The sequence below is a fragment of the Callospermophilus lateralis genome, chromosome 2, assembly GCF_048772815.1.
Source record: "Callospermophilus lateralis isolate mCalLat2 chromosome 2, mCalLat2.hap1, whole genome shotgun sequence".
NCBI classification, from domain to species: domain Eukaryota; kingdom Metazoa; phylum Chordata; class Mammalia; order Rodentia; family Sciuridae; genus Callospermophilus; species Callospermophilus lateralis.
Window position 1 is genome coordinate 204,935,263 of NC_135306.1, and position 22,697 is coordinate 204,957,959.

Here is a 22,697-nt window from a genome sequence, read left to right on the forward strand (position 1 = left end):
GACCCGGAAGTAGAGGCCGCTCAGAGCGAGAGACGCTCATGACGTTGAAGGTCTTGCAGTAAAAGAGGCCGGCGCTAGAGGGGCGTGTCCCGTAGCGCCTAACTCTGGGCAGTAGCCCTGAGGAGACCACGCCTCCACCTTTTCCCCGCCTCCTGTAATTCACTGGAAGAGCTTTGCGCCAATTACTTCACTTTCACCTATTGGCTACTCAACTACCCTTTCGATTCCGCCTAGCGGTCCCCTCCAGGTTGGCCCCGTCAGGGCGCGCGCATGCGCTCAACCACTTTTTTTTTTTTAAAAAAACCTCTTTACTTCTGGACTCTGCGCACGCCCAAAGGGCACCTCCGCGTCCTGTCAGCTTCACCAGCTCTCTGCGCTTGCGCTCTCATGCCTCCAGATTTTCCTTTTCCGGGTCCTAACTGGGTCTACCGGGCGCATGCGCCACTGCAGGCTGGCGACTCGCGGCTTCTTCTTCCGGCCTTCCCGTTGGGCCGGCACCGGCAGAAGCGGGGCGAACGCAGGTCCCCAAGCGAGTGACCTACGACCCCGGAAGTGGACTTCAGGGTCCCGGGGCTTTCCCGGGTCGGGAGCCAAGGGAGTCGTCGCCTGCACTCCGGGAGCACCCACCCCACGCCCACCTCTGGATGCCGCCGACGGGTGCTCGATCTGTGTCCCGCGCCTGCCTGCTGGTTCGGCACCCCGGAGCAGTTCTGGGCCAGGGGTGGGGGCCCAGACCCCGCCCCTGATGCAGCCCCACCCCCGTGCCCGGGCCGCACACCGCTGACTGCTCCGGCCGGCCCCGCCCCCTGCCCGCACCCTCGCCTCGCCGATCCCCTCCCCCTCTGGGGGAGGCCATGGCGTGAGGGCGAGGCCGAGCCCCGGGGCCTTCGGGCGCCAGGCGGGGCATGGACCGGGGGCCGCCCCCATGAGGGTCCCGGCAGGGGGGCGCGCGCAGCAGCGGCAAGGCCATGGGGTCTCAGGTGTTGCAGATCCTGCGCCAGGGGGTGTGGGCCTCGCTCACCGGCGGTTGGTTCTTCGACCCACATCAGAGCACCTTCTCCAACTGCTTTCACCTCTATGTCTGGATCTTCCTGCTCACCTTTCCCTTCTTGCTGTACATGGTGAGATGTTCCTGCCACCTGTTAACTCCTGCCAGGACAGGGAGGGCAGGATGTCATGGAAGCAGCCTGGCAGGGACTCTGGACGTACTTAGGATGTTGGGCCCTGCAGTTTGGGTGTCTTCGAGGAGAGGCCAAGTCCTTCTTTTCCTGGGTCGGGTGACCTTGAGCCTCTCATTTGATCTCTCTAGTTTTTAGTACTGCCTGCATGGAGGGGTGATGAGGCTTCTCCTGAATTTATGAATCCTAACCATGGTAGTGATGGTAGGTACATCCCAAAGGGGCAGGGCTATGTGAGAAGAGACCTGACTTGCTGCCACCTCCAGGTCCTGCCCCCCAGCTTGATGGTAGCTGGCGTGTACTGCCTCGTGGTTGCTGTCATCTTCACTACTATCAAGACTGTGAACTATCGACTGCATGCCATGTTCGACCAGGGAGAGATTGTGGAGAAGCGCAACTCGACCATGGGGGAGCAGGAAGAAGAGCCTGCCCAGGGGGACAGCAGTCTGCCCAGGTGGGTGGGACAGGGATTGTGATGGGGATTAAGGGTTCTTGCTGCCTAGGCCAGAACCTCTGGGGGTGGAGGAGGGGCTGAACATTGGCTCCCTGAGTGAATGCTACCTAGCACTTGTCCTGAAGTCATTCTGGAGTTTAGCTCCAGCCTGTTTCTCTTTCTGTCTGCAGGGACCCTGGCGTGGAGATGACTGTGTTTCGGAAAGTGAGTTCCACACCCCCAGTGCGCTGCAGTTCTCAGCATTCCGTGTTTGGCTTCAACCAGGTCTCGGTGAGTGGCCCCAGACCTTGGCTTTTCCACTGCTCTCTTGGGAGCCAGGTCCTCTTGTGGGCAGGTCCTGAGTTGTTGGTTCCTTTGTGCCTCTTTCTCTGCTCAGGAATTATTGCCCCGGATGGAGGATTCTGGACCTCTCAGGGGTAAGTGACTATTCCACAGGGTTGGGACATGGTAGCATGGAATGGGACGGTCTCTTGTGGCTGCTCCAGGATCCTGCTGATGCCTCTGGTGCCATGGGTTTCAGATATCAAGGAGCTGGTGCGGGAGCAGGGCAGCAACAATGTGATAGTGACCTCTGCCGATCGAGAGATGCTGAAGCTCAGTTCACAGGAAAAATTAAGTGAGTGGGCACTATAAGGCATTACTTGCAGGGAAAGACAGTTGTTAGCTAACTTTTGCTCCAATGTAGAATTTTCTTTGTACTCTCATATGGGACCTCCTCAGCATTCCTTCCTAGTTTGGCCCTCAGGGAAAGCAGAGTTCATTAAGCCCCCTTGGCCATCATTTTTTCTTCTATTATACAGTATATCCTGCTCTTGTTTTTTTTTTAAATTTTTTCTTTCTGACAGTTGGAGACCTTCCCCAGACACCCCCGGGAGCTGTCCCAGACCCCTCTCTCCCCAGCACAGACTCTTCAGAACGTTCTCCCCTGGCTGGAGATGGAGCTCCTTGGGGTGGGAGCAGCATGGTTGACACTCCCATGAGCCCCTTACTGAAGGGGAGCCTTAGCCAGGAGCTGAGCAAGAGCTTTCTGACCCTGACCCGGCCTGACCGGGCTCTGGTGAGGACCAGCAGTCGAAGGGAACAACACCGAGGAGCCAGTGGCTACCAGCCCCTGGATCGACGGGGCTCAGGTGAGCCCACACCCCAGAAAGCTGGCTCATCAGATTCCTGCTTCAGTGGCACTGACAGGGAAACATTGAGCAGCTTCAAGAGCGAGAAGACCAACTCAACGCACCTGGACAGCCCCCCTGGTGGACAAGCCCCTGAGGGCAGTGACACAGATCCTCCCTCTGAGGCTGAGCTGCCTGCCTCACCTGATGCTGGCGTCCCCTCAGATGATACACTGCGTTCCTTTGACACAGTCATTGGAGCAGGGACACCACCAGGCCCAGTCGAGCCACTCCTGGTTGTACGGCCTAAGGACTTGGCCCTACTACGGCCTAGCAAACGGCGGCCACCCATGCGAAGACACTCTCCACCTGGCCGTGCTCCTCGACGGTCCCTTCTTGAGGGCGGGGGCTTCTTTGAGGATGAAGACACCAGTGAGGGCAGCGAACTGAGCCCGGCCTCCAGTCTCCGATCACAGCGGCGCTACAGTACTGATAGTTCCTCATCTACTTCTTGCTACTCCCCTGAGAGCTCCCAGGGTGCAGCAGGGGGGCCTCGGAAGCGGCGGGCCCCTCATGGAGCTGAGGAGGGGACTGCTGTGCCCCCCAAGAGGCCCTATGGGACCCAGCGGACGCCCAGTACTGCCAGTGCTAAAACACATGCTCGTGTGCTAAGCATGGATGGGGCAGGGGGTGATGTCCTAAGGGCTCCCCTGGCCGGCTGCAAGGCTGAGCTGGAGGCCCAGGTGGGAGTGGAGCTCGCTGCTGGGGATCCTGCTGTGCTGACTGCTGAGGCCCGCAGTGGACCTGCTGCCAACCAGCCAGGCTGGCGGGGGGAGCTGCCTGAGGAAGGTGCTGTTGGTGGAGGTGAGTGTAGGCTGTGGGTGCAGCGGGCAGGAGGGGAGCTAGGGGGATTGGTTTGGGCAAGGGGTGAGCTGGAGTGGACCTGGTCAGCGTCAGCTCTGCCTCCCTCTCAGGCAGCAGATGGATGTGGACCAGTGATTGAATGGTGTTATGTGCCAAACCTCTTGGGTCAGCAGGGTCCAGCCACCTGCTCCAAGTCCTGTGGTTAGCACCCGAGCCTCTGCTTCCGGAGGAGACTCATCATCCACGCTCATCATCCTGGCCACCAGTGGGGCAGGGCAGATCAGTGTCGTCCCTATTTCTAAATGAGGAAACCGAGGCATGAATGGCTAGGTGACCTGGCTGGGCTCCAGAGCCAGTGCGTTGTTGGACTAGGTCTGATCTTTAGCACCATACTAGAGCATCTGCCCCCACGTCACTCCCCCAGCTCTGTTCAAGCCTCTGTCACTTATGCTCGGGGCCTCTCTCTGGACAGCGACTGAGGAGACAGGCAAGCGGGACCGCTCAAGCAGTGTGAGGCGGACCCAAGCAATCCGGAGGCGCCACAATGCAGGCAGCAACCCCACCCCACCGGCCTCTGTCATGGGCTCGCCACCCAGGTTAGCATCTGCCACCTGGCTTGCGGGGCACAGGGGCCCAGCTGGCTCTGTGGTGCTGACCCAGGGCTGCCTTTTCCACAGCAGCCTGCAGGAGGCTCAGCGGGGCCGGGCTGCCTCCCACTCCCGGGCGCTGACGCTGCCCTCCGCCCTGCACTTCGCCTCTTCACTACTGCTGACCCGGGCCGGCACCAACGTGCACGAGGCCTGTACTTTTGACGACACCTCTGAGGGTGCCGTGCACTATTTCTACGACGAGAGTGGTGAGCCCCTCCTCAGCCTGCCCGGCACCTGTTTTGCTCTCCTGGGGCAGTCTTCATTCTGTTGGCAACAGTGCTGTCACTTAAGTCTGTGTTCAGCCCCATGGCAGGTGCTTTGCCTGTGTTCCCTCTACCAAACTTACAGCCGCTCTGGGGTATGAGTGCCCTTGTCTTCCTTGCTTTGCTGATGGGAAACCAAGACCCATCAGAGGCTACAGCTGAGCAAATGGTAGAAAAGAGATCTAAACCCAGGCTGGGCTGACCACCGACCCGGGCTTTTGACTTGCAGCCCCTTTCTCATATAGGTTTTTATCCCTGGGGACTGGGCTGCCATGCCAAGGAGCACGTCATGGTGTTCTTTCTGATTTGATGGCCTTGGTGCCCTTGTGTGTTAGGACTTGGCACTCCTGTTCCTGCCTTGCTGCCTCATCTCCCACTCTCCTGTCTCAGGTGTGCGACGTTCCTATACCTTCGGCCTGGCTGGAGGTGGCTATGAGAATCCAGTGGGGCAGCAGGGGGAGCAGGCAGCCAATGGAGCATGGTGAGTCTCCAGGCTGGGCCTCCTAAGGCCAGTGATGTGGTACACTATGTTTCAGAGAAGCACTCTAAACCTGGAGTTTTTTCTTTCTTTGCAGGGGTGGGGTAGGAGCCATGGCAGCTCCCTAGGAAGAGAGAAGTATGGGGAACAGTGAAGGACAGATTTGTGGGGATCCCTGGGAGCCTTGGCCCCTGGGCACTCCAAACAGGAAGTTTCCAGGACACTCAGGGCCCAGGGAGGAGGGGAAGAGAGTGCAATTTTGACAATGTGTGTTAGCTAGGATCTAGGACGGGGGCACTTATGTCACCTGCCTCATCCTGAGCCTGGTACTCCTCTGTCCCTTGGGTTTCCAGTCATGGAATAGGCAGCCCCACCTACCTGGCCTTGGCCTCAATTCCATGCCATCCTAGGGCTTGCTTATGGCTAGGATTCTCATGGCTGCTGTATCCACAGGGACCGCCACTCACATTCCTCCAGCTTCCACTCAGCTGATGTTCCTGAGGCAACAGGAGGCTTGAACCTGCTGCAGCCGAGGCCTGTGGTTCTTCAGGGTATGCAGGTGCGCCGGGTGCCGCTGGAGATCCCAGAGGTGAGCATCTAGGGAAGGGCTGTGAAGGAGTCTGTAGGGGTGAGCAGATCACTGAGGCTGGCCTTAGTTGAGAGCTTGCCCAGGTGCCAGGAGGGACAGGCTACCAGAGGAAGAGTTCAGAAACTCCACTATGTCTGTCCTGATCTTGGATGGTTAGCTGAGGATGTACAGGACTGAAGCTGATTGGCTCAGGAAGTTGTTCATTTGCTTATTCTGTGACCATGTCTGGAGTACCTTCCTAATGCCGAAGGGTCCATGATTAACAGGTACAATGGGTGTTCATAGCCATACTTGCAAAAGTGACAGCTCAAATTTGCCGAATAGTGACCATACTCTTCCTTGTGCCTGACTCTGTGTGATTGTCCGGAATATTCTCTTCTAATGATTCTCTTTTTAGTATATTTGTTGATAGCATGCTTTTTTACTTGTAAAATTATTCCAATTTGGGCAATAATTAATGCAGTCAGTGCAGTGATATGAGAAACATTAAGAATGCACGAACCATAATTTTTTCACCTGTACTCCCAGCTACTTGGGAGGCTGAGGCAGGAGGATCATTTGAGCCCAGGAGTTTGAGGCCAACCCAGGCAACGTAGTGAGACCCTGTCTGTGAGAAAAACAAAAAAGCACAACCTCAGAGTTGAGAAAATAATCCTAAAAATGCGTATGTACACATTTTACAGCCAGAGCCACAAATAGATCCCAAGCAGTGGTAGGAGCCACCAAGCACTGTTTTCCTGAATCATTTATTATTTTTAACTATTGTGTAGAATTGGAAGCATTGTCCTTGCTGTCTAGCTGATGGCTGCCTCCACAGTGGTTGTGTATCTCTGCCTCTCTCCATGGTATCCTCAGAGGCCAGCACAGGGCCAGGCCTTTAGCTGTGTCCCCTGAGTGCTTCAGTGAAGGGCACAACAAGCCCAAAGAGGTGAAGTAACTCACCCAGGGCCTCACAGCAGCTACATGGCATCCAGTCCATACTCAGGACTGGGTACTTGCGTGGGTGGGATGTCCCAGGAACAGTGATGGCTCCATCTGGGAAGACATGATATTTGTACAAGGTCCTGAAGGACAAGGCAGATTACATTGGGACTGGATGAAACAGGAGATTCTGCCTGAGTGGGGAAGATAGACGTGGGATTCTGTAACTCTGGTGCCTGGTAGCTCCCTATAGCTATTGAGCTCCTAGCAGCCGTTGTCCTAGGAACTTGGAGCAAGGAATAGGCCCTTGTAATGGAGGATCCAGGCAGAACATGGGGCCGCTAGATGGTGGGGTCATACTGTGCTGATGGAAGTGGTCAACCAAGCTAGTGTGCTAGGGTGGGAGTGGTGCTACAGACCATGGCAGGGGTGGCGGGGCTGATGGCCGCGGCTGTGGGGACTGCAGTTTGACCTGCTGGACCAGGACTCCCTGCACGAATCCCAGGAGCAGACACTGATGGAGGAGGCGCCACCCCGTGCCCAGCATAGCTACAAGTACTGGCTCTTTCCTGGTCGCTGGACCTCTGTGCGCTATGAGCGGCTTGCCCTGCTGGCTCTCCTGGACCGGTGAGTGCCTATCTGCTTTGGCCAGTAGTCCCCAGAAAGTCCTAGGGGTCCTAGGACCCTGGACTTTGAGACTGTGAACCAGTGGGGACAGTCATGGCTTCAGAGAACATAATGTGCCTTTGATGGCAGTGGCATTTCTTTAGGGTCCTTGGGTACAGAGGGATGGTCAAGTGGTAGGGAGTCGGGGTGAAGCAGCCATTGTAGTAGTCCCATCTTTTTTTTTTTTTGGTTGTAGATGATATCCACCTTTATTTACTTATTTACTTTATGTGGTGCTGAGGATCCAACCCAGTGTTTCACATGTGCTAGGCAAGCACCTACCACTGAGCCACAACCCTAGCCTAACCCATCTTTCTTAAAGTCCTGCTTAAGACAAACAATTCAGTCTGATTTATTTTATATTTTGGCACTGGATGTTTAACCCAGGGGTACTCTACCATTGAACCACATCCCTAGCTGTTTTTATTTTTTATTTTGAGATAGGGTCTCCCTAAGTTGCTTAGGACCTTGCTAAATTGCTGAGGCCACCCTTGAACTTGGTATCCTCCTGCCTCAGCCTCCCAAGTCACTGGGATTATAGGTACATGCCACCATATCTGATTGGTCTGATTCTGGTTTTTGTTTTTTTAAATTTTTTTTTAGTTGTAGTTGGACACAATACCTTGTGTTTTATTTATTTTTATGTGGTGCCAGGGATCGAACCCAGTGCCTCACACATGCTAGGCAAGCACTCTACCACTGAGCCACAATCCCAGCCCTGATTCTGTTGTTTTTACAGTACCAGGGGCACTCTACCACTGAACTACATCCCTTTTTATTTTTCATTTTGAGACAGGGTCTTGCCAAGTTTCTGAGGCTGGCCTTGAACTTGTGATCCTCCTGCCTTAGCCTCCTGAGTACCTGTGATTATAGGCATGTGCCACCATGCCTGGAAGTCTGTTGTTTTCTTTTGCCTCTGTTTTTGATTTGATATGAAAATGGAATACCGTAACTAAAAAGTTCACAATCATTTGTCTCACCTTTCCCAATTTTCAGAGGGGAAACAGGCCCAGAAAAATCAGATAGAGCAGTCAGGTGATCTTTATTGCCTGCTATAGAGGACTTGGGCCTGGAACCCACTTCCTGGTTTCCTGTCCATTGGGCTTTGACCTGGCACCATGACTGAGTGCTTGTGGGGTACTGCTTGTGTTTATAATGGGGTGCCTGACGTGGTGTGCCTTGCCTACCATGAGCTAGTTATAGGGAAGTCTTAAGAGTGTTGGCACCTCAAGCCTTTAGCATATAGAAGGTCAAAGACTGGGATGGAGGGCAGCAACAGGATGGCTTCCTAGAGTAGATGCATCCTGGGCTCCCCCTGTGAGATAGTAGATTTGAATCTTCAGAGGTTAAGAAGCTGGCACAGCCAGAGACCTGGAGATGGTCCTTTAGGACTGAACCCCTGTGCTGAGGCAGAAGGGCTATGCCTTGACTCACCTGTTTCTGCAGGACGCGGGGGGTAGTCGAGAACATCTTCGGCATTGGGCTGAGCAGCCTGGTTGCTTTCCTGGGCTACCTGTTGCTGCTCAAGGGCTTCTTCACTGACATCTGGGTCTTCCAGTTCTGCCTGGTCATCGCCTCCTGTCAGTACTCCTTGCTCAAGGTCAGGCCTGGCTTCATGTGTCTCTTACCCCAATTTTCCTCAGACCTTCCCCTTCCCCCTACTCTAGGTCTGAGGGCTCTGAGCTAGGAAACAGACAAGATGCTTAAGGTCCTTTGTAGGCAGCCACCCATCTGATAGTTGAGAATACTAAGTTCAAGGCACTTGAGGGTCCTGCTCTGATTCCAGTGTTTCATGCTCCTGTGGGCACTGGCTCTTGTTGTCAACATAGCCCTATCTCTTTCAGAGCGTGCAGCCTGATGCGGCATCTCCCATGCACGTGAGTACCCTTGAGCAGTACCTCTCACCAGGAGGCCCTGGGAGGGGCTGAAGCCAGGTGGGAGGAGGTTACAGCAGGAAAGAGGCAGGGCTCCCTCACCAGCCCCATTGCCTCCACCCTGCCTGGCTCTCTAGCTTGGACCCAGGGCCAGCCCAGGAGCATGTGGGCGTGTCCACATGCCTCTGGGGTCATCAGCAAGGAAGGCCAGCTCCTCATAGGCTGACTCCTCAGGGACACAACTGGGTGATCGCATACAGCCGGCCCGTCTACTTCTGCATCTGCTGCCTGCTCATCTGGCTGCTGGATGCCTTGGGCTCAGCACAGCCCTTCCCACCCGTCTCCCTCTATGGCCTCACACTCTTCTCTGCCTCTTTCTTCTTCTGTGCCCGAGATGTGGCCACCGGTGAGGCCTGGCAGGGTAGAGGTGGTCTGGGAGAGTAAGTCCAGGAGGGTAGGCAACAGACTGACCAGCCCTCATTTTCTCTCCCCACCAGTGTTCACCTTATGCTTCCCTTTCGTCTTCCTCCTGGGCCTCCTGCCCCAGGTCAATACCTGCCTCATGTACCTGCTGGAGCAGATAGATATGCATGGCTTTGGGGGCACAGGTATGATGTCCACAGGTGGCTTGGGGGTGGGGTAGTATCAGGCCCTAGAGGATCTATGAATTGGGTCTGTGGCTCCAGCCCTTGCTGATCCACCTTCTTCATCTAGACCCCCCGACAAGATACAGGCCCCTGCCTTCCTCTAGCACGTGGTATCAACCTGAGAGTGCTAAAAGTTCCGAAGCCCCCCAGGGCTGGGCAAGCAGAGAGCAGTTGGCTAGGGGTGATGTCCTGGGAGTTGGGCTTCTGGAAGTTGGATGGTGGGCAGAGGTGAGGTGGGCATGCCCACATGTAAGAGCTGGGTCTTGCCTACTCCTCCGTGTCATGCAGCTGCCACCAGCCCGCTCACTGCAGTCTTCAGTCTTGCTCGCAGCCTTCTGGCTGCTGCCCTTCTCTACGGCTTCTGCCTCGGGGCCATCAAGGTAAGGTAGCCTGCAGGATGGGGGGCATGCTGAAGTCTGTGGGATTGTTGGGACAGGGCCATGAATTGGGCTCAGCAGTGGCTTCTCATGTGGGGATACCCCCACCCCCATGCTTACCTTCACCTCTCCTGACCAGCATGCTTCTCTCCCCAGACTCCTTGGCCAGAGCAGCACGTCCCTGTCCTCTTCTCAGTCTTCTGTGGCCTCCTGGTGGCGCTGTCCTACCATCTGAGCCGGCAGAGCAGCGACCCCACTGTGCTCTGGTGGGTGCTGCATGTGCCTGTCCATGCACACGTGTGCGTGCTCCATGGGTGTGCGTTTGTGTCTGTGGGCCTGGGCATTGTGCATGTGCCTGTAACCCACATGGATCCTGGTCTCCTGTGGCCCTGGAGGCCTGTGCTAGGAAGAGCAGCAGCCCCACCCCCTGACTGTTTTTCCCCCCAGGTCCCTAGTACGGAGCAAGCTCTTCCCTGAGCTAGAGGAGCGGAGCCTGGAGACGGCCCGAGCTGAGCCCCCAGACCCACTACCAGAAAAAATGCGCCAGTCCGTGGTGAGGGGGCGGGAGTGTGCGTCTCTGGTAGGGAGATGGTGGCAGGGCCAGGGCTGGGTGCGCAGGTCCTGGCATTGGGCAGTGAGCTGTGTTTTCCACCTCTCAGCGTGAGGTCCTGCACTCCGACCTGGTGATGTGTGTGGTGATTGCTGTGCTCACCTTCGCCATCAGCGCCAGCACCGTCTTCATTGCCCTAAAGGTTCGTGTGGTGCAGTTAGCCCTTCTTGGGTCTTGGCAGGAGAGTGTTGGACCTGAGGCCCTGAGAGGCCCCTGCCTGGTCTGGTGGGCTGAGCCCCTGAGTAAGCATCTGATCTCTCTCTCTGCAGTCGGTGTTGGGTTTCGTATTGTATGCGCTGGCCGGGGCAGTGGGCTTCTTCACACACTACCTGCTGCCACAGCTGCGCAAGCAGCTGCCCTGGTTCTGCCTCTCACAGCCCGTGCTGAAGCCACTGGAGTACAGCCAGTACGAAGTGCGCGGTGAGTCCACCCTCCTACCCTACCTCCCCTCCTTACCTCCCCTCCCATGCCTGGTGCACCACCCTTCAGGCCCAAGCACTGAGTGGCCTGGTGGGAGTCTTGGTCTAATTGGCTCAGGGTGACAGTAGAGGGCAGTCTTTGCCTACGCTGCCCTTTCCACCCTGACCCTGTCACCCATCCCTGCTCTCTTGTGCCCACTCTTCTCACCATGACCTGGCGTGGCCCTGTTATGCTCTCAGCCCACGTGTGCCTCCCCTTTTCTGCCTTCCTTGTCTCTGAGGAGATGGAAAAAGTAGAATTCCAGGGCCCTGAAGGGATCTCTTGTCCAGAATTGCAAACTGGTCTCTGCTGGACTAGGGCCATCCGGTGTGCATTGTTGCTGGGCTGTGCAACAACTTAAAATATTCTCCAACCTGTGTTTAATCATCTTGAATTATGATAAGGAAGGTCACATTTCTTGTTTTTCTAAACAATGGGAGGTTTTGGGCCACTGGGCCAATATCCCTCTGTAGTTTTTACCAGCTTGAGTCAGGGAGCCTTGCCCCTCAGAAGGGTCTATGGCTTGGGGTCACCATGTGCTTGTCCTCCCAGCCTGCTGTACATCACCTTTGCCATCCCCAGTGAGTAGCCTTCATCAGCCTTGTTTCCATAGATAGTAAACAGGACAAATCACCAGCCCTAAGCCTGTGGTGAGCCCAGTGGTATGCAGAGCTCTGGCTCTGCTGGGGCCTGTTACTTTATTTCAACTGCCAAAGATCAGTTCCTCCTCACCCTGCTGAAATTTCTGGGGACCCAGGACACACAGCTCCTGGTTTGTCCACCCTCCTTGGTTTTCTCTGGTCCTGCTGTGGTTAGTCTTCTGGATCCCAGGGAAGAGGGGCATATGTGGGGGACCAGGTGCTGGGCAACAGTTCTACCTCCATGTTGCAGGCGCTGCCCAAGTGATGTGGTTTGAGAAACTGTATGCTGGCCTGCAGTGTGTCGAGAAGTACCTCATCTACCCTGCCGTGGTGCTCAATGCTCTCACAGTGGATGCCCACACTGTTGTCAGCCACCCGGACAAATTCTGCCTCTAGTGAGGACTACTGTGCCTACTACCTATCTTCCCATAAAACTAAGGCCCAGAGAGGGAATGGGTAATGGGTGGTGACCAAGATTGCCCAGAAAGCCAAAGTGGGGCCCCAATTCCTGATGCACTTTACCTGCATGGGAGGGATGAGCCTGAGAGTCACTGGTTCAAGAGAACAGAGGCTACCTGAATAGAGAGAGCTGGGAATAGGTTGCACTCGGGCCAGGGTAGGTGAGAGATGGGGCATGTGCACCCACTGCCTCCTAAGCCCTGCTGAACTCACCCACAGCTGCCGGGCACTGCTGATGACTGTGGCTGGTCTGAAGTTGTTGCGCTCGGCCTTTTGCTGCCCACCCCAGCAGTACCTGACCTTGGCCTTCACAGTCCTGCTCTTCCACTTTGACTACCCACGCCTCTCCCAGGGCTTTCTGCTGGACTACTTCCTCATGTCCCTGCTCTGCAGCAAAGTGAGAGGGGAGTGGGGGCTGTGGCTTAGAATTCTTCAGCCTGGGGGGTGGGGGGAAGAATGTCCCTGGGGCCTGTCACCTGCCTCTCGACAATCCTGCTGTTGGCTGTTCAGGGAAGAGGTTATCTCTGTCTCTCCTTGTAGAGAGGAAGCTGAGGCTTAAAGAGGTGGAATGACTTGCCTTAGGCCCTCCAGGAATTGACAGTCAACCAGGATTTGACCCCATGTCTGTCCAACCCTATAACCACCTTTCTCAGAAACACCATAGTTAGGACCCGACCTTGACCTCTGGACAAGAGCCAGACTCTGAGCTCTTCCTCTCTGCCAGCCTTGGCCCTAGAGAACAGTTCAGAATTGTTTCAGAAGCCCTGGGGCCTGTGCATGTAGATATTTTGCTAGACCATTGGATTTCGCACTCAGGGTTTGAGACGGCTCACTTTGAACAAAGGACCATTCCCTACTGTGTGCATGATGCCCGTTGTGGTGGCTGGGATTCCTACAGGCCTGAGCCTTTCTCACTTACAGGGGTGCTCACTTTTTGTTTTCTGGCCAGGCCCAGGGTGGTGGGCCTCCCAACTTGACTCCTCTGAGGCCATGACCTGGGACTATTAATATTCGGTCCCACTGTCCACAGCATTACTACTGACCAATTTGCTTGGCCTGAGCAAGTCATTTATTTTCTCTTCCTTCTCTGAACCTCACCTTAAGCCATCTATAAAATGGAAACAGCTTCCAGGGTCATCACGTGAATTAAATGGTTAATGTGCCCTTAGAGCACAGTCAGGAGTTGGTCATGATATCAAGTGCCTCAAGCCAGAACCATAGAGAAAGTGCTGGGAGTGATACTGAGCTGGACCCCACATAGGCACCCCGTGGGACCCCAGGGTTCTGAATGAGGCCTTGTGTCTGGAGGCTTGGCAGACCAAATCTTCATGAGTGATACTGCACGTCTTTTGTGTCTCTTGCCCACCCTGCAGCTGTGGGACCTGCTGTACAAGCTGCGTTTTGTGCTGACCTACATCGCTCCCTGGCAAATCACCTGGGGTTCGGCCTTCCATGCCTTTGCCCAGCCCTTCGCTGTGCCACGTATCTGCTACCTGCTCTCTGGGTGGGGTGGGCAGGGAGGGCTGTGGCCTGGGGCTGCAGGGAATGGGGAGGGAATCTGGGAGATCCTGTGTGTCTGCTGTCTCCTTGACTTACGCCCAGACTCGGCCATGCTGTTTGTCCAGGCCCTGCTCTCAGGGCTCTTCTCCACACCCCTCAATCCTCTGCTGGGCAGTGCAGTGTTCATCATGTCTTATGCAAGGCCTCTCAAGTTTTGGGAGCGTGACTACAAGTGAGTATTATGGAAAAGGAGCAAGTGCCTAGCCGGGGAGTGGGAGGGGGTTTGAAGCCCAGACTGGACAGTGCCCAGCAGCAAGTGTGTGAATGCTTGGGCATAGTGGGGACACTTGAGGAAGCAGATCCCATGAGAGCAAACCCTGCACCTAGACAAAGCCTCAGGGAGATAGGTGGGCCTGGATGAGATGCCAGTTTCCCCAAGTCCTGGCTGTGTGGTCTAGGTGAGTCCCTTCATGTCCCTGAGCCTGTCCTCCTTATCTGTGACAGTGTTACTAGTGCTATCATAGGTAGTTTCTGTTCATAGCACAGGGGTGTGGACTTGGAGAGGACTTGGGTGGAATCTGGGTAGGAGGTCTCGACAGGTGGAAATTGTCACCATTGTCGGTGGCTGCGCCTTTTCTGATGCCGTCACTCTCTCTGAACAGCACTAAGCGTGTGGATCATTCCAACACCCGCCTGGTGACGCAGCTGGACCGGAACCCTGGTGTGTATCCAGCTGTCCAGAGGCTCCGGGCAGGGCTTCCCCTAAAGGGGAGCCATTCTCACGTGTCACTTTGGTCATTTGTCTATCTGTCCTGGTCCCAGGCGCTGATGACAACAACCTCAACTCCATCTTCTATGAGCACTTGACGCGCTCACTCCAGCACACGCTGTGTGGGGACCTGGTGCTGGGCCGCTGGGGCAACTATGGCCCTGGTGACTGCTTCGTCCTGGCTTCCGACTACCTCAATGCACTAGTGCACCTCATCGAGGTTGGCAATGGCCTTGTCACCTTCCAGCTGCGTGGCCTTGAGTTCCGGGGTGAGCCTCAGGGCTGAGCCTGGGAACGGGGGTGCAGGCATGCTTGGGTCCTGAGCAGTGCACTGTGTGCAGGGACTTCATTCATGTCCCGTTTGGCTTGGGTGACCTCAGGCAAGGAGCTCTTACTCCCTGGGTCAAGGTTTCCCAGTCTAAGCTGTGAGGTGACAGGTTTTCCAGCCAAGCCCTCTGTGTGCCTTGACTTTGGGTCTGTATTGACGCCAGAGATGGCTACAGTCAAAGTTGGGGGCCAGAGTTCTGGGTTCTTGTGCTAACTTCACCTGGCCTGCTCTGTGGTCTCAGGCTAGGCCTCATTCAGGCACCACGCACAGCCCCTAGAGAGCAGGGCTAGTGTCTTTCTGTCTCTAGCTTGCAGGAAGACATATAAGATGCAGCTTCACAGGAAGCCCCAAGAGTGTATAGCCCATGAGCACTATGACCTTGAGCAAGTCCCTTCTCCTCTTTGAGGTTCCGTCTTTACCTCTATAAATGAGGGAGCATACCCCTGCCTCTTCCACTCTCCCTCACCAAGGCTGCTGGGAATTAAGAGAAAGAAGGGGCTCACTTGCCATTCACTCAGTAACCTTTCCACACACTATGCCTGGTGGAGAGTGAGTGGCAGCAGCCCTCGAGTGCTACATTGGCCTCTTGCTGGGGGAGGCAGGCAAGGATTGTCCTAGTGTCCCTGACTGGGCACTCCTCCCCCACAGGCACGTACTGCCAGCAGCGTGAGGTGGAGGCCATCACCGAAGGTGTAGAGGAGGACGAGGGCTGCTGCTGCTGTGAGCCTGGCCATTTGCCACGGGTCCTGTCCTTCAATGCCGCCTTTGGGCAGCGCTGGCTGGCCTGGGAGGTGACGGCCAGTAAGTACGTGCTGGAGGGCTACAGCATTAGCGACAACAACGCCGCCTCCATGCTGCAGGTCTTTGACCTCCGCAAGATTCTCATCACCTACTATGTCAAGGTACGGCCGGCAGGCGCCTGGTAGGCAGCAGCGTCTCTGCTGGTGGATGCTCTCTGACCAGGAGCATCCCAAGTTCTGTTTTCTAGAATGTTAGAAGCCTGTTTGATCCAAAGGAAGCAGAGGCCTCAATTTAATCATGCTCCACAGTGCCACCACCAGATAGCAGAGGTGAAGTGATCAATGTGAGACTCCAGAATTAGGAAAAAAGGACAGAGCTGGGCATTGAACCCAGGCCTAGGGTTAGCCAGTAGGCTCTGTGCCTCCACCTGGGTGCTCCAAGCTAGGCCAAAGGATCTTGAGATCTGTTTGGCATGGTGGGGATTGGTGGGACCTGTGGGTGTTAAATTATATAGGGCTCCTTCTCAGGGTTCTGTGCACCTGGAAAGTTACCTCCCTTGTCATGGCTCGGTACACCCCTTGAGAAGTATGGTATTGTGGTCAGAGATGACAGACATGATGAGGCTTTATGGTGATCAGAACAGTGTACTGCAGGGGTGAGGTGGGTGGTGGTCACACAGGCCTCCATGTGCTCCTAGGATTTGCCTTGGAGCTTTGCATGGGGCTTGGCATGTTTCCTGCTGGGGGCCAGGGGAGCCTGTCCTCCTCGGGTTCCCCCTTGGGTAAGCACATGTAGCTCCCAGCTGTCCTTTTTGCACCCCATAGACAACCTACTCATGTCACATGTTACAGCAGCTGTAATTTCCGTTGGTCTTTTTGTCCTCTGAACTCTTGGAGAATAGTTTGAGGCTCCCCCTACTTTTTTTTTTTTTAAGAGTTCTTTTTTTAATATCTTCACCTTTATTTATTTATTTTTATGTGGTGCTGAGGGTCTCATGAACACGAGGCAAGCACTCTACCGCTGAGCCACAACCCCAGTCCCTCCCCCTACTTTTTCTAAGAAAGACATGGTCCAGAATGGGACAGTCTCAGTCCCAGGTCACCCAAAGGTCAAGGTCCTATCCATCTTCCTGTCCCATTTTGAGATCTGTGCCCAGTCACCCTGCTGCCTCACAGAGACCCCACTCAAAGCCACGAGCAGCCCTCTGATCTCGGGCCTGAGCTGGTAGGTTGAGATGAGCCCTGCCTGGCTCATTGTCCCATGGGAAGCTGCCTCAGGTTGGGCAGAGGAGCCAGAGGACACAGGGATGGCTCTGCTAAAGATGTGTGGAGCATAGGGTGAAGTCTGGAAGGCTGGGGGTGCGGGGAGGCAGCCATGCGGGGCACATGGGGGGCCCAGTATAGGAGGCAGTGCTGGGGACATGTCCTGTTCAGCCCTTGAGATGGGCCAGGCAGGCCCAGCCCTTTCCGTACAGCTTTGGCCATCCCTTGGTGTTCCTCTGCATCTTGCCCTTCCTGTGGGTGTTACTGAGTACAGTGAGTGGCAGATGTGGTACAGCCCTTAGCCAAAGCCATGAGCCTCCACGGCTGCCTGCAGCCATACCTTGTACTCAGGGTTAGCCCTTCTAAGCCAGGTGGTTCAAGACCCTGCCACATTCTTTAGCCACTCTTGGGAGGGGAGGAGCCAGGGTGATTGACCTCATTACAGCTGAGGTGATGGCTCAGACTGGGCTGAGGACAGTGGTGTGAGAGCAAGAAGGCCCACAGCTGCAAGGCCTCTGCAGCGGTGAAGTGCACCCAGACAATACCTGGATCTAATGACTCTTAGGCACTGCTCTCAGGTGGGAGCTCTTGCTGCTTACGGGCCCAGGTCTTTATTTTCTCCCTGACAATCACTCTGAGGCTGTCACAGGACGAATGTCACTGGCAAGTTAGCCAAGCACTAATGTGTGCCTGGCCAGCTCCTTCCCCTGCCCCTGCAGCACTGTTTTCTGGGGGCTGTGATGGTTCCCAGAGAGTGGAGACATTCTAGGTGGTCAGAAAGGCCAGTCTGGAACCTAAAGCTTTCCCATAGCCATTCTGCCCGCTCATGCCATTACTTTTCTGATCCCTTCTTGGTAAAGCAACGGCCCAGCCCTCCCTAGACTGTCACTCATCTGCCTGTGCTAAAGCCATGCCAGAGCCTCCATCCCAACACAGCCATTAACTTCAGGTGTCCTCCCCTGCCAGGGAATGTTGGAGACCTTGGCTGTTTCCATCTTGTACCCTGGTCATTTTACTCAGGTTCTTGACTTCTCCATACCCCACTATAGCCACCTTGCTGGACACTCTGCTGCCCAGAATACTTTCTTTTTTAGAGGGAATTTTTTAATATTTATTTTTCAGTTTTCAGTGGACACAACATCTTTATTTTATGTTTATGTGGTGCTGAGGATCGAACCCAGTGCCCCACGCATGCCAGGAGAGTGTGTTACTGCTTGAGCCACATCCCCAGCCCCGCAGGATACCTTCTGTTTTGAGCCAGCTACCAGCTGCATAACCCTCTCCAGCCCAGACTTCCCCACCTCTTAAGCCACACAAAGCGCTGACCCCATTGGCTTTGTCTCAGGGTGCCACATGGAATCCCGGTAACCTCAATGGCTGCAGCTGCCAGCCTCACACTGCCTCTCCATCCCAGTGGTGCCAGCTACCTGCCTTCCTAAAACTCCTCTCCCTTTGCCCAACTCCTACTTAGACATCAGCAGCTCTTCTAAATAAGAGGTCCTGGAGCCTCCAACTTCAGGCACAAGGTTCTGTGCCTCTGCCTTTTTTCTGAGGAGAGGCCCTGTGACTGTCATGCTTCGGCTGCCTAAAGTGACCTGAGATCTAGGGTGCTCATCTGACTTTCTAGGCCCTGAGATCTGGATCCCACAGCATCTTCAAATTCCAGCTCAGCCTGCCCTGCTGTGCTGACATGGGGCAAGACTGTCATTTGTTAGGTGGGTTAGGTGCTAGGGCCTGCAGCACAAGGTGAGCAGGTACTGTATACAAGCATCTGCTGCAGGGTGGGACCCTCCATGGCCCTGGGTTGGGGGTGGAGCTCACTTGCCCTTGTGGCCTTGGGGAGCTGAGCTGAATTGCAGAAGGTGGATATCCTAGGAAACACTTTAACTAGGCTGGGGCAGAAGTTTTTCATGTTTCCCCCCCAGTGCTAGGGCAGTGGTGGGCTGCCCTCCACACACGTCCAACACCTGCTCCTCCTCTCCCAGAGCATCATCTACTATGTGAGCCGCTCCCCAAAGCTGGAGGCCTGGCTGAGCCACGAGGGCATCACAGCTGCTTTGCGGCCCGTTAGAGCCCCCGGCTATGCCGACTCAGATCCTACCTTTTCGCTGAGTGTGGATGAGGACTATGACCTTCGCCTTTCCGGCCTCTCGCTGCCTTCCTTCTGTGCTGTGCACCTCGAGTGGATCCAGTACTGCGCCTCCCGGCGTGGCCAGGTTGGGCCACCACTACCCTGGGGCTGCCCCCACCAGGCCTCCGGGGACCTGAACCCTCTTCCACTTCTCCCCTTCCCATTTGGGTTCTTCTCACCCTGAGACTCCCTTGGCCTGGGCCCTGGCCCCTATCTCAAGTTCCCAGTCCCAGATCTGAATGGGGCTCTGGGGACGGGGCTCCTTGTGCCACAGCCCGTGGACCAGGACTGGAACTCGCCGCTGGTCACGCTGTGTTTTGGCCTGTGTGTACTGGGCCGCCGGGCCCTGGGGACAGCCTCTCACAGCATGTCTGCCAGGTGAGTGCATGTGTCCCGCTGGTCCTACTACTCTCCCCTCACCCATGCATGCAGAGCTCAGTGGCTCTGGAAACCAAATTGGTCTTTCCTGTTGGTGTAGCTTGTTTCATATGGGCCAGGAGCTTCTCTCTTCACTTTGCCCGTTCCTCAGCACTCTGAGGGACATGGGCAGAGACTGGCTTCCTTGGAGAGATGCGAAAACTGAGGTTCAGTGTGAGGAAAGGTCTCAGCTCACATGATTCAGAAACCTGAGATGCCTGGCTCCTTCCCACCCCTCGTTCACCTCCCTGTTCCTCCTCCCTGACCAGCCTGGAGCCCTTCCTGTATGGCCTACACGCTCTGTTCAAGGGGGACTTTCGCATCACCTCCCCACGTGATGAGTGGGTCTTTGCCGACATGGACCTGCTTCACCGTGTAGTGGCACCTGGGGTTCGCATGGCCCTCAAGCTTCACCAGGTGGGAGAGTGGTGTTCCTAGGCTGCTTGGGCAGGTGGGGGCTGAAGGCTCACCCAGTGCAGGGGCCCCTGACTCCTGCCCTCCCATCCCCCCTGCCAGGACCACTTCACATCCCCAGATGAATATGAGGAACCTGCGGCCTTGTATGATGCCATTGCAGCCAACGAGGAGCGGCTGGTCATTTCACATGAAGGTGACCCAGCCTGGCGTAGTGCCATCCTCAGCAACACACCCTCCCTGCTGGCATTGCGCCATGTCATGGACGATGCGTCTGATGAGTACAAGATCATCATGCTAAACCGCCGCCACCTCAGCTTCCGAGTCATCAAGGTGGGGATGGCCTACCTGCCTTCAGCCCAGGCCCCTGTCCATGAGCTAGATCCCTGACCCTCAGTGTGGCTGCCTACAGGTGAATCGCGAGTGCGTGCGTGGCCTGTGGGCTGGGCAGCAGCAGGAGTTGGTGTTCCTGCGTAACCGCAACCCTGAGCGTGGCAGCATCCAGAACGCCAAGCAGGCACTCCGCAACATGATCAATTCCTCCTGTGACCAGCCACTGGGCTACCCCATCTATGTGTCACCCCTCACCACCTCACTGGCTGGCAGCCACCCCCAGCTGCGAGCGCTGTGGGGCGGCCCCATCAGCCTGGGCGCCATCACCCGCTGGCTCCTGCACAGCTGGGAGAGGTGAGCCCTCGCCACCACCCCTAGTCCATAAGGCCTCATAAAGGGCTGAGGTGCTGGGCTTCAGAGGGAGCATAGGTGCAGTTCCTGCCCAGGTCTTCAAGTGAGGAACTGCTGGAGCTAGGGCTTGAACCCCAAAAAATGGCCCTTCCCAGAACTGATGTGAGCTGTCATCCCCAGAGGTGTCCCCTTTTCCCTAGAGCTGACAGTGGCCTTTCATCTTTAAGCATAATTGAAAATTCTGTCAAAAGGCCCTTAGAGGTGAGGACCTGGGACTCCCAGACATTGGATGACTTGTTCTGGGGGTGGGGACTTATGCTTGTGAGGCCTGTGGCCGCAGCCTTGTCCTTCCTGACCCTTTCATCTCTCCACCTCCAGGCTTCATAAGGGCTGTGGTGCTGGCTGCAATAGCGGTGGGAATGTGGATGACTCGGACTGTGGTGGGGGCAGCGGCCTGACTTCCCTCAGTGCTAATCCCCCCTTGGCACACCCGACGCCTGAGAATACAGCAGGTGAGCAGGCAAGGCTGGGCTGACTTGGTGGGTGAGGATGGCAGCCGAGCTGAAGTCTGCTCCTTTATCTGTGTCTTACAGGCAGTGGCGACCAACCCCTCCCACCAGGCCCTGGCTGGGGGCCGCGGCCTTCCCTGAGCAGCTCTGGTGATGGACGCCCCCCTGCTCTTTTGCAGTGGCCTCCCCCTCGGCTCCCTGGTCCACCCCCTGCCTCACCTGTTCCCACTGAGGGTCCCCGGTCCTCGCGGCCCCTTGGTCCTGGTCTCGGTTCTGAGGGGCCCAGTGGAAAGTGGAGCCTGGGGGGTCGGAAGGGTCTGGGAGGATCTGATGGAGAACCAGCCTCAGGGAGCCCCAAAGGAGGCACCCCCAAATCTCAGGTAAAGGGCCTGTTGGGGGGTTGGGTTGCAGAAGGCTCAATCCTGCTCTCCTGCCAACCTGTCTCTTCTCCCCCAGGTGCCTCTAGACCTCAGCCTCAGTCCGGATGGCAGCTCTGAGGCCTCACCCCCCAGAGCAGCACAGGATATTTCTTGCTTGGACAGCAGTGCTCCCGAGAGTGGTACACCCACTGAGGCCCCAGCTGACTGGCCTGTCCCTGCTGAGGAACGCGAAAGTCCGGCTGCCCAGCCATTGCTGGAGCACCAATACTGAGCAGCCTGGCGTCCACTGGATCCCATCATAGGACTCAGTAACTTGGACTTCCTCTGCTGCCTCTGGCCCTCTCTGTTGGACCACAGAACTGAGTGGCTTTGGCTCCCACATCTGAACCCTGACCTCTGGCTGCCTCAGCCAAAGTACCAGAACTGAATGGCCTGGACCTCTGACCTTGACCCCTGATCTCATTCCTAATTTACGGCCTGGGTACCCCAAACTGAGGCAGTCAGCTTCCCAGCCAGGCCCTAAAAGCCAAACCCATGGGCTGGTCCCGCTTTGAGCCCATGGCCAGGACTGACTTGGTCCCTGGGCCTGCACTGCCTGCAAGGGTGGTCCCCTTGTCCTGGACCTGGGGCTTGAAATGTGGCAAGGGTTGTTTCTTCTTTTTTTTTTTTTTTTTGGTCATTTTTTTTTTTCGTGCTTCAGAGACACCAGAATTAATAACACTATTTTTGATTTTGATTGGCAGTTTCTTCTCTCTGAAAATGGGTATAGGGTAGTGATGGGGGCTGAGTAAGGGTGGATGTGCATGGAAGGGGGCTGAGGGATGAAGGGGATAGGGGTCAGACCAAGGTGGGGACCAGGTAAGATGGGTCCTTTTACCCACAATCCTGTTCCCTTTAGAAGCCTTGATGTGAAGGTAGTTGTGTTGCATTTCCCACTCCAGTATGTTAAAAAATTTCCAGCCCTATGGATCCTAATTCCTCAACCTTGACCTTGGCCATAGCCTTTCTCTGAACCTCAAATACTCCAAGCCTTAAAGAGGTGATGAGGACACCTTTGTAAGGTGTTCTACAATAAATGAGACAGGTGTATAGAGCATTTACCCAGAGTCTGGGGCTGGGCATCCTGGGCACCTGCTGAGTGGTGGAGAGGAGCTGGACGCAAGGTGGCCTCTAGCCCTTCCAGTTGGTCTGGAAGGCAGGTACACTTGTTCCCATTCCTCAGCCAGAACGTGGGCCCAGCATAAAGGGTGGCAGGTGGCGTCTAGGTCGGCCTGGCCTCCTGTTGAGCACGGGTCTGATCGTGGCCAGCCTCAAGTCCCCGCC

General features: G+C 55.8%; 1 protein-coding gene across 9 annotated transcripts; it reads left to right on the plus strand.

The window, feature by feature from the left end:
* Nucleotides 1-36: 36 nt before the first annotated feature.
* Nucleotides 37-22,110, plus strand: Pcnx3 (pecanex 3). 9 transcript variants are annotated; one of them, XM_076847568.2, is made up of 35 exons: nt 38-1,121; nt 1,445-1,632; nt 1,803-1,902; nt 2,009-2,048; nt 2,153-2,248; nt 2,478-3,605; nt 4,030-4,201; nt 4,283-4,461; nt 4,909-4,999; nt 5,450-5,585; nt 6,973-7,133; nt 8,619-8,772; nt 9,017-9,049; nt 9,281-9,452; nt 9,544-9,654; nt 9,982-10,073; nt 10,227-10,336; nt 10,518-10,623; nt 10,730-10,822; nt 10,950-11,100; nt 12,031-12,175; nt 12,459-12,636; nt 13,613-13,721; nt 13,842-13,971; nt 14,402-14,460; nt 14,562-14,777; nt 15,485-15,738; nt 18,825-19,055; nt 19,245-19,348; nt 19,657-19,804; nt 19,904-20,134; nt 20,214-20,488; nt 20,864-20,997; nt 21,079-21,374; nt 21,451-22,110. In XM_076847568.2, the coding sequence occupies exons 1-35, from the start codon at nt 969-971 to the stop codon at nt 21,643-21,645; spliced, it is 6,171 nt and encodes a 2,056-aa protein (XP_076703683.2). In that variant the 5' UTR covers nt 38-968; the 3' UTR covers nt 21,646-22,110. The 9 variants fall into 9 exon arrangements, with proteins under 9 accessions (XP_076703691.2, XP_076703683.2, XP_076703685.2 ...); XM_076847570.2 differs by having other exon boundaries at nt 6,991-7,133; XM_076847569.2 differs by having other exon boundaries at nt 4,286-4,461.
* The last annotated feature ends 587 nt before the right edge of the window (nt 22,111-22,697 follow it).